At 42.4% G+C, this 12,630-nt stretch overlaps 1 protein-coding gene across 1 annotated transcript in view; it reads right to left on the reverse strand.

Moving 5' to 3' along the window:
• TCERG1L (transcription elongation regulator 1 like) overlaps positions 1-12,630 on the reverse strand; it is a 301,431-nt gene that overhangs the window by 89,650 nt on the left and 199,151 nt on the right. The window contains exons 6-7 of the mRNA XM_027840461.1: positions 4,324-4,415; positions 411-496 (exon numbers count right to left, since the gene is read on the reverse strand). Of these exons, the coding sequence (XP_027696262.1) occupies positions 411-496; positions 4,324-4,415 (178 nt within the window). The remainder of the gene's footprint in view (positions 1-410; positions 497-4,323; positions 4,416-12,630) is intronic.

The following is a 12,630-nucleotide window of genomic DNA, read 5'->3' on the forward strand; positions in this document are numbered from 1 at the left end:
TGAAATTCTCATAGGATGAGATGAAATATCTAATTGACTATCCTTTAATTAAAATCCACCCAGTAAATCTTCCCCAATCTCCATGGAATTATGAACCGTTTCCTTTTACAGCCTGATGAACCCTCCTTTTCTCAGACATGACCTTCCATTGCATGTTTTGGACAAATTATAGATTGGAAAAAAAAAAAATTGTCAGCTATATGGGGCCAGAATAGCATTACAATACATTTGTTTTCCTTTTCTGATAAGTATCACAAAACTGTGGAATTCTATCCTCAGCACATGGCTTGTTTAAAAACATTCCATGGGACACTTTTGCAATGCAACTTGACTTCCCTTCTCTAGGAAACAACGAACACTGAGGGGAAAAAGGACAATTTGTGTATTTGTGAGTTTTAGAATGTGCTTACCAAGGTGATCCTGGGACAGGCGTGGATGCCACAGGTTTATTGCCTCTGGGTGAGCTCTCATCTCCATGTATTAGCAGTGAAGGGTCCTTTACACAGAAACAGAATGATATTGGTAAAAAGGAGAAATCAACAGAGATACAGCTGATGCTATGCCTGAAGCATAATGTCATGCTCCCACAAAACAGGCTAAGGTAGCCCCTGTGAAATCATGGTTCTCAGCACAGTCACAGCAAATTGGAAAGCATAATTCATCAGGGATGCCCCAACCATCCACGCAACATTCCAGGCAAAGGTATTTAACTCATTACCATGAATAATCTGGATTGGCAGTGCAACACTGGGAATGTCTCCCTGGAAATAGAGAAAGCCATTGCAAGCCTGCAACTCTCTGGGGATGACTTAATGATTTCAGAACACAAAGTAACTTGTAATTCAGCTTCAGAAGAACATGGGGTTCAGTGGCCCAGGAAATGAGGCTTGCTGAAAGGCTGACACTATATACTCAACCTTGAGGCAATCAGGCTTCCACACCACAAGCGTGAGAAGAGTGGGTAGGTGGCCTTGATGACAGAAACAAAGTGGAGTCACCACTCCAAAAGCAAATTGATCAAAGGCATAGAGGAAAGCAAATAGAAAAATGACCAAACCCAGACTCTCATTCGTGACATACTCCATCACAGCAAGAGCATTCCCAACATTCACCTCCCTGCATCATCCCTCCAGGAGAATCCTGAGAAGAAGGCTGATTTCCCAGAAACCTCTACAACATGACAAGCATAAGAAATGGGAAATATCCAAGGAAGCCCATCACAGTGGAGTGCATCCCACCCAGTCTTGGCTCTGAAAGGAACCAGAAACTGATTAAAATAAGTTATCCCTTACAGATCTCGACATTTTTGCTTAAGACTGCAGTAAAAGACTGTGCTACTCTCAAAGGGCAGGTAGCAGAACATCAAGGCCTTAGAAGAAAAGAAAAGGAGTCTTTGACAAGGAATATGTGTAAATGATAAAGAATCTGGAGCCTAGAAGGTCCCCTTAACCGTGGAGATGGTTTTCATTTAAATGTTTTATAAATAATACTCTAGCCTAGGGAACATGGAAGCTCTATAGAGTGTAATCTCCCCATTTTATTTTAAAATGTATTTAACTTTCTAGATAAGATAAAAGGAATACCCTTCTATCCAGAGGGTAATTCAAGGTTTTTAAATTTAAAGGAAATATTTGTTTAAATTTTCCTGTTAGACTGAAAACAGTCAAGAGAAAAACATAAAAAAGGAATAAAGGGAAAAACAACAAAGAAAGGAGGTAAGATATGGCCGTGGTTTAGTCTAATCTTTAAAAGGGATGCAGCTAAAAGTCCCCTATGAAAAAAGTTTATTCTATTAAAAGAAAAAAAAGAAAAGAAAAAAGGAAAAGCCAATGAGGGTCTCATAGAGAAATAGCCGGTGGCCTGTGGATGGAGCACCAGGTCTGGAGTCTGAGTTGAAAACCGGCTTCAAACACTTACTAGCCATGTGACCCTGGGCAAGTCATTTAACTTCTCTTTGCCTCAGTTTCCTTAATCATAAAATGGGGATTTTCATGGCACCCACATCCCAGGGTTGTTGTGAGGCTCAAACAAGATCATGGGATAATATTGGTGACAGCATTTAGCCCAGGGCCTGGAACATACGAAAGGTGCTATTTTTAACATGCTCATTTCCTTCCTCCTTTCATCATACGTATCTTAGGGGGCACAAATGGTGCAAATGGTGAGGAGAACATTAGTTCATTTCTTAGGTATATATGGTAGGAGGCCCTGCTTGGCAGGACGCTCAGCTGCCTGTAATTTAATGTTGTTTCGACATATTGGTAATAAAAGTGGTTAAACTCACTATCAAAACACTGCTTCATTACGGAGTAATAAAAGTCTTCCAGAATACAATGAACAAGAAATTATTTATTAAAAGCATGAGAAAGGTTATTTGCTTTAATTAACATGGGATACGGGTATAGATGTTCATTCATCGCTTCTAGAGAAATCACCCATTAGAGAGAGAGAAAAAAAAAAGGGGGTAATTTGCCTTAATGTTTGTGATCAATGTCTGTCCTTTAACATCAACATTAATGATCTGGAAGAGATAGAGTATGCAGTAATTATGGGCCCAAATGATGCTAAATGAGGGATGTGTATGAATACCAGTGAGACTACAAATATCTGGAAAGTGGATTGGAAAGGGAAAACATGCACACAAAATTCTATGAATTTGGGAAAGAAAAATGATGCCTGATTAGAAACGGCTAGGAAGAGAAGTGACAGAGAAAACCAGATGCAATGTCTTCGGCGTTCCAAATATGACGATGAAAACACCTCCTTTGGACTGCATGGAGGGGGTGGGGCTTCTTTTTTTTTCTTGAAGAAAAGGGATGAGCTTCTAGACTCTTGTAAAATATTTGTAAATAAAAATGCAAATTCGACCCCAAGGACCTCCGTTTGTAAAATGATAAATCAGAAGAGTGATCACAAAGTACAGGCTTGGATCTCTCCCTCCTTTTCTTTCTCTCCTTCACCTCTTCCTCCCTGCCCTTTTCCTCTCCTTGATATATTGGCCAAAAGGGCCCACTGGTTGCCCACATATTTGCTTGGTAAGACTGGCCTTTCAAGAAGAGGCCCAGTCTTGGTGCTCAGAGCATACTCAATACCTTCCCCAGGGGCTAGACCAGGGGTGGGGAACCTGAGGCCTAGAGGAAGGATTTGTTCTGTGAAGTCTGGATTCAGTCAAAGGGCAGCACTTGAGGACCTAGAGCACCATGTGTGACCTCGACCCTACAGGGTCCCCATTCCTGGGTTAGGCCCAGCCAGAGTTTGCATGCCATTCTCCTGGCTTCCTAGAAGTCAGCTTCTCCCCTGGGAAGAAGTCATGGGAGAACCATTCAGAAAGGAAAATTGAGTGATCTAAGTGATCCTTCCAAATCATTAGAGCTGCCCTAACATGGAATGGCTTCCCTCAAGGGGAAGGGTGGTTCTTCAAGTGAATGGTAGAAGACAGCTTGGTGGTACAGTAGATAGAGTCCTGTGCCTGAAGTCAGGAAGACCTGAATGCACAACCAGGCTCAGACACTTACCAGCTGTGTGACCCTGAGCAAGTCGCTTAACCTGTTTGCCTCAGTTTCTACATCTGTAAAACGGGAATAAAAATAGCACCTACCTCCCAGAGATCAAATGTGATAGTAACTGTAAAGTGCTTAGTACAGGACCTGGAACATAGTAAATGCCATATAAATGTGAGCTATCATCAGTTTTTAGAAGGGGACCTCGTCTAAGTATCAATTGGAAGAGACAGATATTAAGGTCTCTTTAAACTCTGCGATTTTAAAATCCTCTGACCGCGAATAGGAATGAAGGCACTAAGGCCTGTATTTGAATCTTGTACCCAATCAAGTTTATTCTGTCAACGTGCAGTTCACCCACACCTAGGTGGGATGGAGAGGGTGGCGCTGAAGGACCAATGATTACCTTTCCCAGATTCTATTGCACAGGGCCCAAGCCAAGTCTGTGAGGTTCTTTGGTTGTCCACCTTACCTGTGTCTCATTCTCAATATTTTGGGGGAGGTAAAACTTTCCTCTCTTTTCTGAAATAACCTTACATTCCTATCCTATCCGGGTTCTTCTTCCCTTACTGTATTTAACACCAGGATTCTTACTGTGGAAAAGGAGAGATTTTGAGCAAATGTTTTTGGAGTTTTGTTGTTGTTTATCTGTTCATTCATTCATTTTATCTATCTAAATGTTTGTTTGTGTGTTTATTCATTTATTTTGCCAAAATAAGAGAAGGAAACTTTTTAAACCGATGAAATTTGCTGGCTCTACATCCTAGGAATTCAATATTCCCAAATAAATGAATGAGTGCAAACTCATGAATTTATAACAAACCTTGTCCTCGTTGTCTTGAGCTGGAAGCTGTCTCTCTGTGTGTAAGATCAGCGTTGGGGGACAAGAGGATCTTCCAGGCTCTCTGCCATTATCTGGAAAGGGACAAAGATGCAATTACCAAGTGCCAAGCGGTGTCTGAATGACTGGGTGAATTCCATTGGTATCAATGCCTCGTTGCAGACCACGTCGCTGCCTTCATGACAGCCCTTATTCTCACCTCTTTCTTGACCCTTTCCCTTATTTTTATCCTGTCCAGCAGCTCCAGACCCAGCCCCTCCCTCCTCCCTGGCCTCCCAGTGCTTCTTTAGGTCTATTTCTCCTAATTAGAAGGCAAACTTGTCTTAGCTCCATTCTGGTACACAGTAAGTGCTTAATAAATGATATGTCTAACTGCTTAACTTAGATGTGATACAAAGCCTACTTCAACAATTTGGATCTTGTGATAAATGCTGAATATCTCCCATCTGAGAGGAAGCAGCATCAGATTTCCAGGCCAGCTGGGGTCTTGTTTCCTTCGCTAAGAAAGAAGGCAGCCTGAGAAAAAGAGCAAAAGCTTTACATCCCTTAACCTTTGGAGGCTTCAGTTCCTCATTTCAAACACGAAGAGGTTCCTTGTAACTTTGATGCATTATGTGCTTATTATATATACATTTTATAGGTAAAATCACAGTTGTGCACTGGAAAAAATATTCTTTACGCTAAAGCAGAAATTTCCAGTGTCTAAAATGTGTGATGAAGTCAGGTCCATGTTCATAGCAAAAGCCTTAGATGGAGGATCCATGAAAATGCCACTCATTCATTTCTGGAGACTCCACCTGCACAGTGATAGTGAGACTCCACACAACGCTAACTCACCAAAGAGGAACCGGCTTGTTGGACTTAAATTTCGGACCCTGGGCCAAGCACCGAGGAGAGAGGGTTTTACTGAAAGTGTTGAATTGCAGTCATTTTGTCTATTTACTCAAAATAAAGCCGGAAGGCAAAAAGAACCTGCAGTTAGATGGAAAGAAAGCCTCCAGGCTCCCTTTAGAGAAGTAAGACTTTGTGGAGTGTGCTTTATTCTGGGTCTGAAGGCAACAAGAAAGAACATTGCCTCAAAAACTTGGTCATCTTCAACTGCATGTTCATCTTATACATTGTCAAAATGTCGTCAGGCAATGGATACACTGACACGGATAACAGGGTGCAAAGGGAAAGATATCCTATGAAGAATTACATAAGACACTCCAAATGAAATCAATATAAAATGAAACATTCGGTGCATTCAATGAAAAAGTAGGCTTAGGAGAGAACAGGAACTCTAGTAGAAATTGTGTCTCTCTGGGGTGAAAGGCCGTGCACTAGATGAAAACAAATGCCTCCTTTATGGAGCATGGCAACTTGCCTTAAAAAGTGTGTCAGGAGGAGGGGCTGGTCATAGCTAAGATGTAGGTATGGACCACTGAGTATACCACAAAATCTAGCAGGTCCCACACCAGACAGGCTTCACTTCCAACCCAGTTGAACCATTGAACTATCTTGCTGTCTTCCCTGTCCTCTGCCCCATCCCATCTTTTCATCTCCTGCTCTGGCCATAATGATCAAGTCAATGCCACAGTAGCTCCTGGAAGAGTCATAGAAATTGAATGTCCTGAGGCTCCACTCACCAAACTCATGATCGCACAGACAGAAACACCTTCGCCTAGACACCATTTCCTCTACGTGTCTACCCTTGAGGGTAGAGGCTATCTCACTTTTTGCACATTTATTCCTAGGACTTAACATAGGGTTTAAAACACCGTCAGGGCTAAATTATGTATTTGTTTTCATTCAATCATTTAATCCTTTCACCTATTCATTCATTTATTCATTCATTCATCCATATACAAAAAGTAAAGTGATTATAATTAAAGACAAGAAATTACTTGCTATAGTTATGGGAGGACATATTTCAATCAGTCACTTCTGCATAGTAGAGACAATGACTAGTTAAAGCAAGACTCAAAACCAATACCAAAATGTATTTCCCTCCCCCCAAAAAATAAGAATTTATCTGCACAAGTGAGACAAGTTCTGACATATTAAAATAAATGTTGACACTGAAAAATGGAAAAGGGATGAAAGAACAGACATCAACCTTGATTATATCCATTCCCTAAGACAATTAGGTGGTATAATTCAATTCCCATGAAACCAAAAATGCCTAAAACCTGTCAAAGTCATGAAATGCTTCATTTTGCATGGTAATCAAAGAGGTTTCACAGACAAAAACAGTATTAGTTCACAAATTGGTTTGAAGAGTCGTAGAGGAGGATATTAAAACAAAACAAATGAGTTGTGCTACTTCATAAATCAATGAGAAACCATGGAGTAAAAAATAAGATTATAGAAAGCTAGACAAGTGATCCAACTTAGGGAAAGTATCCCAAAGACATTTTAATATCTGACAGTTTAGAGCATTAGACCAATCAAGTGATTTCAGAGGAATCAATATAGCATTTTATGCAAGTTCCAAAATTCAACTTCACAAGTGAAAGATTGGGGAGGCCAGGTTAACCAGAAATTTAACTGATAAAAATGTTGGGGTTTTAGCAGTCCACAAGCTCAATATGTGTCAACTGTGGCATATGGTAACCAAGAATTGTAATGTAATTTTAGGCTGCATTAAGAGAATTATAACTTTTAGAAAAGAAGAAGCAATAAGTGCATTATCCTCAGCCCTGCTCAGGTGACATCTAGAATGTGACTCATATCTCTGAGTGAGGAATTTTAGGAAGGACATTAATAAGCTGGAAAACAGCCAGAACAGCTTGCTGTGTATATAAAAAGTCCCAGAGTCCACAGAGTAGGAGGATCATTAGAAGGACCTGGGCTGGTTTAGCTGAGAGATTTGGGACAATGACAATGGGCATCCTCAAGTGTTTGAAAGGCTGTTAAGCGGAAGGGATATCAGGCATTCAATTTAACGCTAAAGTACACCAACAGAAACAATCACGAACATTACAAATGAAAATTAGGATTGGAGTAAGTAAAAACAACAACAAAAACCTTCAAAATTATTAGGAGTTTCAAAAGTGTAAGGGGCCATTTTGGGAGAGACTGGGTTTTGCCTCTTTGGAGAAGGTCGATGAGAAAGGGGCCGATGGATACTTGTTTTAAGGTATAACAGGAATTATTTTGAACTCTTGGACACTGAGCTCTTGTCCAAATGGAATTTTGTGATTCTGTAAAGAAATGCAACCACAAGCCAGACAACAAAGAAAGCAAAGTACAGATTTAGAGAACAAACCTTTTTGTTTGTTTGTTTGTTTTCAGTAATAGTGGGGCCGTCATATTTAATCTGGAGTATCAGGGACTACTTGAGGAAGTAGAACTGACATGACAGAAAACTAACAAGAAGACCATCGGGGACCGGCCAGGAATAAGCATCGGCGTCTCTGGCTGCTGGTGACACACAATGTTGAGCGAAGATGGAAGCATTAACTTCTGAGGTGGCTCAAAGATCAGAGGACATCAAACAATGAGAAAAAAAGGTCACAGTCATTAGAAGCTCCCTCCAAATCAAGCAATAGAGGGAAGCATTGATAAGTACCCACTTAAATGCTTGCTCCTCCAGAGCCACAAAATCTTGAGGAGAATTAAAAGAATCCTCGAAGAATCTGTGATCAGGGCCCAAGGAGGCTTGCACAGATGCTATTCCAGAGAAGAGCATGGAGTGACCATCACAAATGACTAAAGAACACAGGATCACACCTCACTTCTTTTTTGGTAGCTCTTAAAAACAAAGCAGAAAGATAAGAAGGCAGCATCAGTCTCCCCTCCGACAATGTGTCTCCTTTGCAGGTGTCAACGTTCCACAATCTTCCATGAAAGGTGGGTCAACAGGGTTAACTGTGCCAAGACCCTCTGATTAAAATATAGGAATTAAAATAATTGGGAAATACAGCAGGGAGGAGTTCACCCGCCAAAAGAGTTTGCTCTCATCCTGATGGGGGTCCTAGTGTGGAATCTAAAAGGAAGTGACCTTTCCTATGCTTAGGAAACTTCTCCAGATATTCCTCATCACAGATGACATGGTACTGATTAGGTCCAGTCCTGAAGCCCTGCAGAATCTGCTAAAGAAGCTCTAGAATCAGGAGGTAGGCTGAATTCTCTACATGTTGGGAGGGACTGGATAAAGAAGGTCTTCAGATGATGGTATGGAGTTGGACGGATCACCCACAGGGCTGGTCCATCAGCACAGATAGACAGCAACTTGGCATGGATAATGAACACAGGAGGGGGGAGTAGGATAAAGGATGGTTGGGGATTAATTTGGTGCTTTGACTAGTCCCAAAGTTCTGCTTGAAACCAATTCTAGTTTCATGTCCCCTAAGAGCAGCAGTAAAACAGATATCTTCAGTATGTGGGCTTCAACATATTGCCAACAAAGAACTTCAAAAGCATTCACATCAAAGAGATAAGTGATTGGGCAATGAGGTGGCCAAGGGAAGAGCCGGCCACCACACCGTTATCCAGAGGTAGACTCCCTTAATACGGGTCTTTGAAAGGATGTGGGACTAGAGATGACTTCAGTTCCCATCTCCACTCTTGGAGGGAGCACTGATACTGAGGAGATCAAAGATACATCCAAATATCAAATGATCCATCGTTAAAATAAATGCCTGTTTGGAAAGGGAAAAAGTAATCTAACTTTTGGTCCAGTCCTCCCATGACGTTGGGGAAGAGAACGCCCAGTGAGAAAACTTCCTTTTTCAAATAAAAAAGTGGAATTGCTCTACAACCTATTTTCTTAGAGAGTTATCGAGGACACTGGGGGGTTAAGTGACAATCGCCTGTATACGCAGACCATTTCTGTTCAAAGATGGCACTCAGAGCGAGGCCTCTGTCCCCTATGCAACACAAGTGTTTGTATACACATCTGGACCTCAAAAATCTACATTACACAAACATACACAAAAGACCGCATAGCACAACGGGGGCAAAGCTGGCCATGGAGTCATGAAGACCTGGGTTCACGGAAATACATACTTGAAGCTTTGTGAGCCCCTAATCTGGGTGTACAGGCTCTCAATTACCTGACGATCCTGTGACAATAAATTATAGATGAGTTGCTTCTCTCCATTAATAGGGAAGGGGAGTTCCCTATAACAAGTGAGAGAATAAGTAATTATTAAGCACCTATTATATGGCAAGAACGAGGAAGACTCAGCTTCCTGAGTTCAAATCTGGCCTCAGACACTTGCTAGCTGTGTGACCCTGGGCAAGTCACTTAACCCTGTTTGCCTCAGTTTCCTTATTGAGCTGGAGAAGGAAATGGCAAACCACTCTAGGATCTTTGCCAAGAAAACCCACACAAATGGGGTCACAAAGAGTCAGACACAGCTAAAAAATGAGTGAACAACAAAACTCTATGGCAGGCATTGTGCTTTACAAACACTCGCTCATTTGATCCTTACAACAATCCTGGGAGCTAGATACGATTATTACCTCCATTTTTCATTTGAGAAAGTGAGTGACTTGACTAGGTTCATACAGTTAATAAATATCTAGGTCGGATTTGAACTCAGGTCTTCCTGACTCCAGGCCCAGCGCTCTATCCCTTAAGGCACAAAGCTGCCTTCATTATAATCACATATCTGGGCCCCCATCTTATATAAATTTACCTGTTGATAGAAATACCCACACTTACCCCCCCCCCCCTCATACACACATACACATTCCCCACCCCCCACATCCATGAATTTCTGGCAATGGAATGGCAAACATCTGTGGCACGCCCTGACTTGTTTCGTTAATAGATACTGTTTATTATAACTCATTGATTGTGAAGACACTGTTGAGGTATGTAGATGAGTCAGAACAGACGGGGTCTTTTCTGCCCACAATTGGCTCTGCTCCAACATGTGTCCCAGGGTGGGCATGGCTGCTTCGCAGCCCCCGAAGGGATGCTTCCACCTCCCCTACCCCTTGCCATTCTTTCGGGCTCACTACAAGCTCAGATACTGTTGTCATAAAAGAATAACTGGAACAGAAATGGGAAATATTTCATAAAAGTGAAAAACCAAGGACTTGGGAGCAATCAAAGCCAAAGGACTGAGGCCAGCAAGCCTGCCTGCCCCCTGCTACGTGCTGACATAACGCTAATGCGCTCTCTGGGAGATTTATTGATTGATCCACCCCAGGGACCCAATCTGAAGGGCTTCCATGTGGCCCCCTGCCCGTCTGCCTCATGATCACCCTCGGAGAACTAGAGAACAGTGCAAAGGTCATCCAGAAACCTGATGGGGAGCTGGAAGCCTGGTCAAGAAAATGGACTCGTCAGTTAGTCTGCAAGTATTTACTTCATGTCCACAAGAAACACTGCTCCTCGGGGCAGGAGTGAAGGAAAGCTAATATCAGAGGAAGGTCAGAGGTTCAGGCTGGGACGGTCATCTCCTTTGATACAAGGGAGTGAGTAAATCCTTTCAAGGATTTAGTGTTTCCCTTTCAGCGCTCATAGAGGGTCGATAGAAGAAATGTCTATCGGAGGAGAACTCCTGCAGTTTTTGTAAAGCGGCACTTGAAAACACGACCCATTATGTTCACCGGAGTCCGTTAGAGAAGGCGCTCTATAGTAAATCCTTTTGAGAATTCTGAGCTGGGAACATGATTCTCCTTAGACTAGATTATGACAACCGGTAACCCCGTCCAATCCAACCCAAGAAACAAGCAGTGAAGTTTCTCTCTTTTTGGCTTGAGAGCCAAAAACCTTGGCCTGTTATTCCTCCCTCACCTCAAGAGTGGGCACTTAACTCTCATATTTACAGGAATGTAAGTATATGAAGGGGCAGCTAGGCGGCACAGGGGATAGAGCTCTGGGTCTGGGCTCAGGAAGACTCATCTTCCTGAGTTCAAATCCAGATGGGGACACTTACTAGCTGTGTGACCCTGGGCAAGTCCCTTAAACCTGTTCACTTCAGTTTCCTCATCTGTAAAATGATCTGGGGAAGGAAATGGCAAACCGCTCCAGTATCTTTGCCAAGAAAACCCCAAATAGAGTCACGAAGAGTAGGACAGAACTGAAATGACTGAACAGCCAGAAAAAATATAAGAAACAAAGTAGAAGGGACAAGAAAAACAAGACAAAACAAATTTTAAAACAACAGCAACGGTAAAAAGATGATCTAGCTCTGTTTCATAGTCATCATTCAAGTATAAAATTCCCACATCTGATTTTTCCATTCATATGACAATTCCTTGCAAAGGGACTTTTCCTTTGGGCAGCATGCAAGAGCGACGGGCACACTTGGGTCTCATTCGTTTCCATGTTTCCCATTCCACATGCCCTTAAATAAATGGATCGATTCTCTTAATTATTCAGAGCAAAGTGAGTAGAACATCAGGTCTCAAGATCTGGAACTGGGGGGGCCTCGGAGACCATCTAAGGAGGACGGCTCTTATCTGTAGCACACTTCAAGGTTTCCAAAGCCTGGAGATCATCGATCACTTTTGAGCCCCGTGACAACCCATAGTGTACTCATTGTACATGTGAGGGACCTGAGGTTCCAAGAGGTCAGGCCAAAGACATTCCCAGAGCACACAGTTCATAAGGGGCAGAAACGGGACCTGAACCCACGTCTCTCTGCACGTGGAGTCCTGCTTCCTTTTCATTCCACCGCTTCCTGACATCTAAACCCTTCATTTGCATGAGAGGAAACTGAGCGTGGGAGGAATGAATTGATTTCCAAAGAAAGTACCAGAATGCCAAAGCACTCTGAAATTTATGAGTAGATATCAGGACAAAAGATCGAAGGCTCATTTCGCCTTGTGTGTTTCTACGTTTCCCGTGAGTCATCATTCTGATAAATATCAATAACATCAAAACTATGTATGGCCTCTATAAGCTTGAATTCCACTAGACTTCTTGCTAGTGATCAAAGAGACAGAGACGGGTTTATGAAGCCCACTACGCTGGAACCTTAGTGTATGACAGACACCACTCAAAGTGTAAATGGACCATCCTCCACAATGCTGCCCTCCTCCTGCTACTCAGGCTGCAGAGTGCTCTGATTGATTCTTCCTGGCTGTGAGCAGGCTGGCCATTTCAGTAAGATGGGCCATTCAAAGAAAAGCCTTGGCCCTGCTATTCCTCCCTCCCCGAGCTCTGTTCCGACTGTACTCCCTGACTTAATTTCATGCAGAGGTGGGATGAATTTCAGTCTGGAGAAAAAAAGTTCAGCCCCTCTGTAGCATATGTTAATGCAGGTAGCATTGATAGGATGGGCCCTTCTCGAGTCAACACTAGCAGCAAAGAGCATTTTGAACCTTCCTCGGGGACTTCAGTAA

The sequence above is a fragment of the Vombatus ursinus genome, unplaced genomic scaffold (assembly GCF_900497805.2).
Source record: "Vombatus ursinus unplaced genomic scaffold, bare-nosed wombat genome assembly UNPS02014845.1, whole genome shotgun sequence".
NCBI lineage: Eukaryota > Metazoa > Chordata > Mammalia > Diprotodontia > Vombatidae > Vombatus > Vombatus ursinus.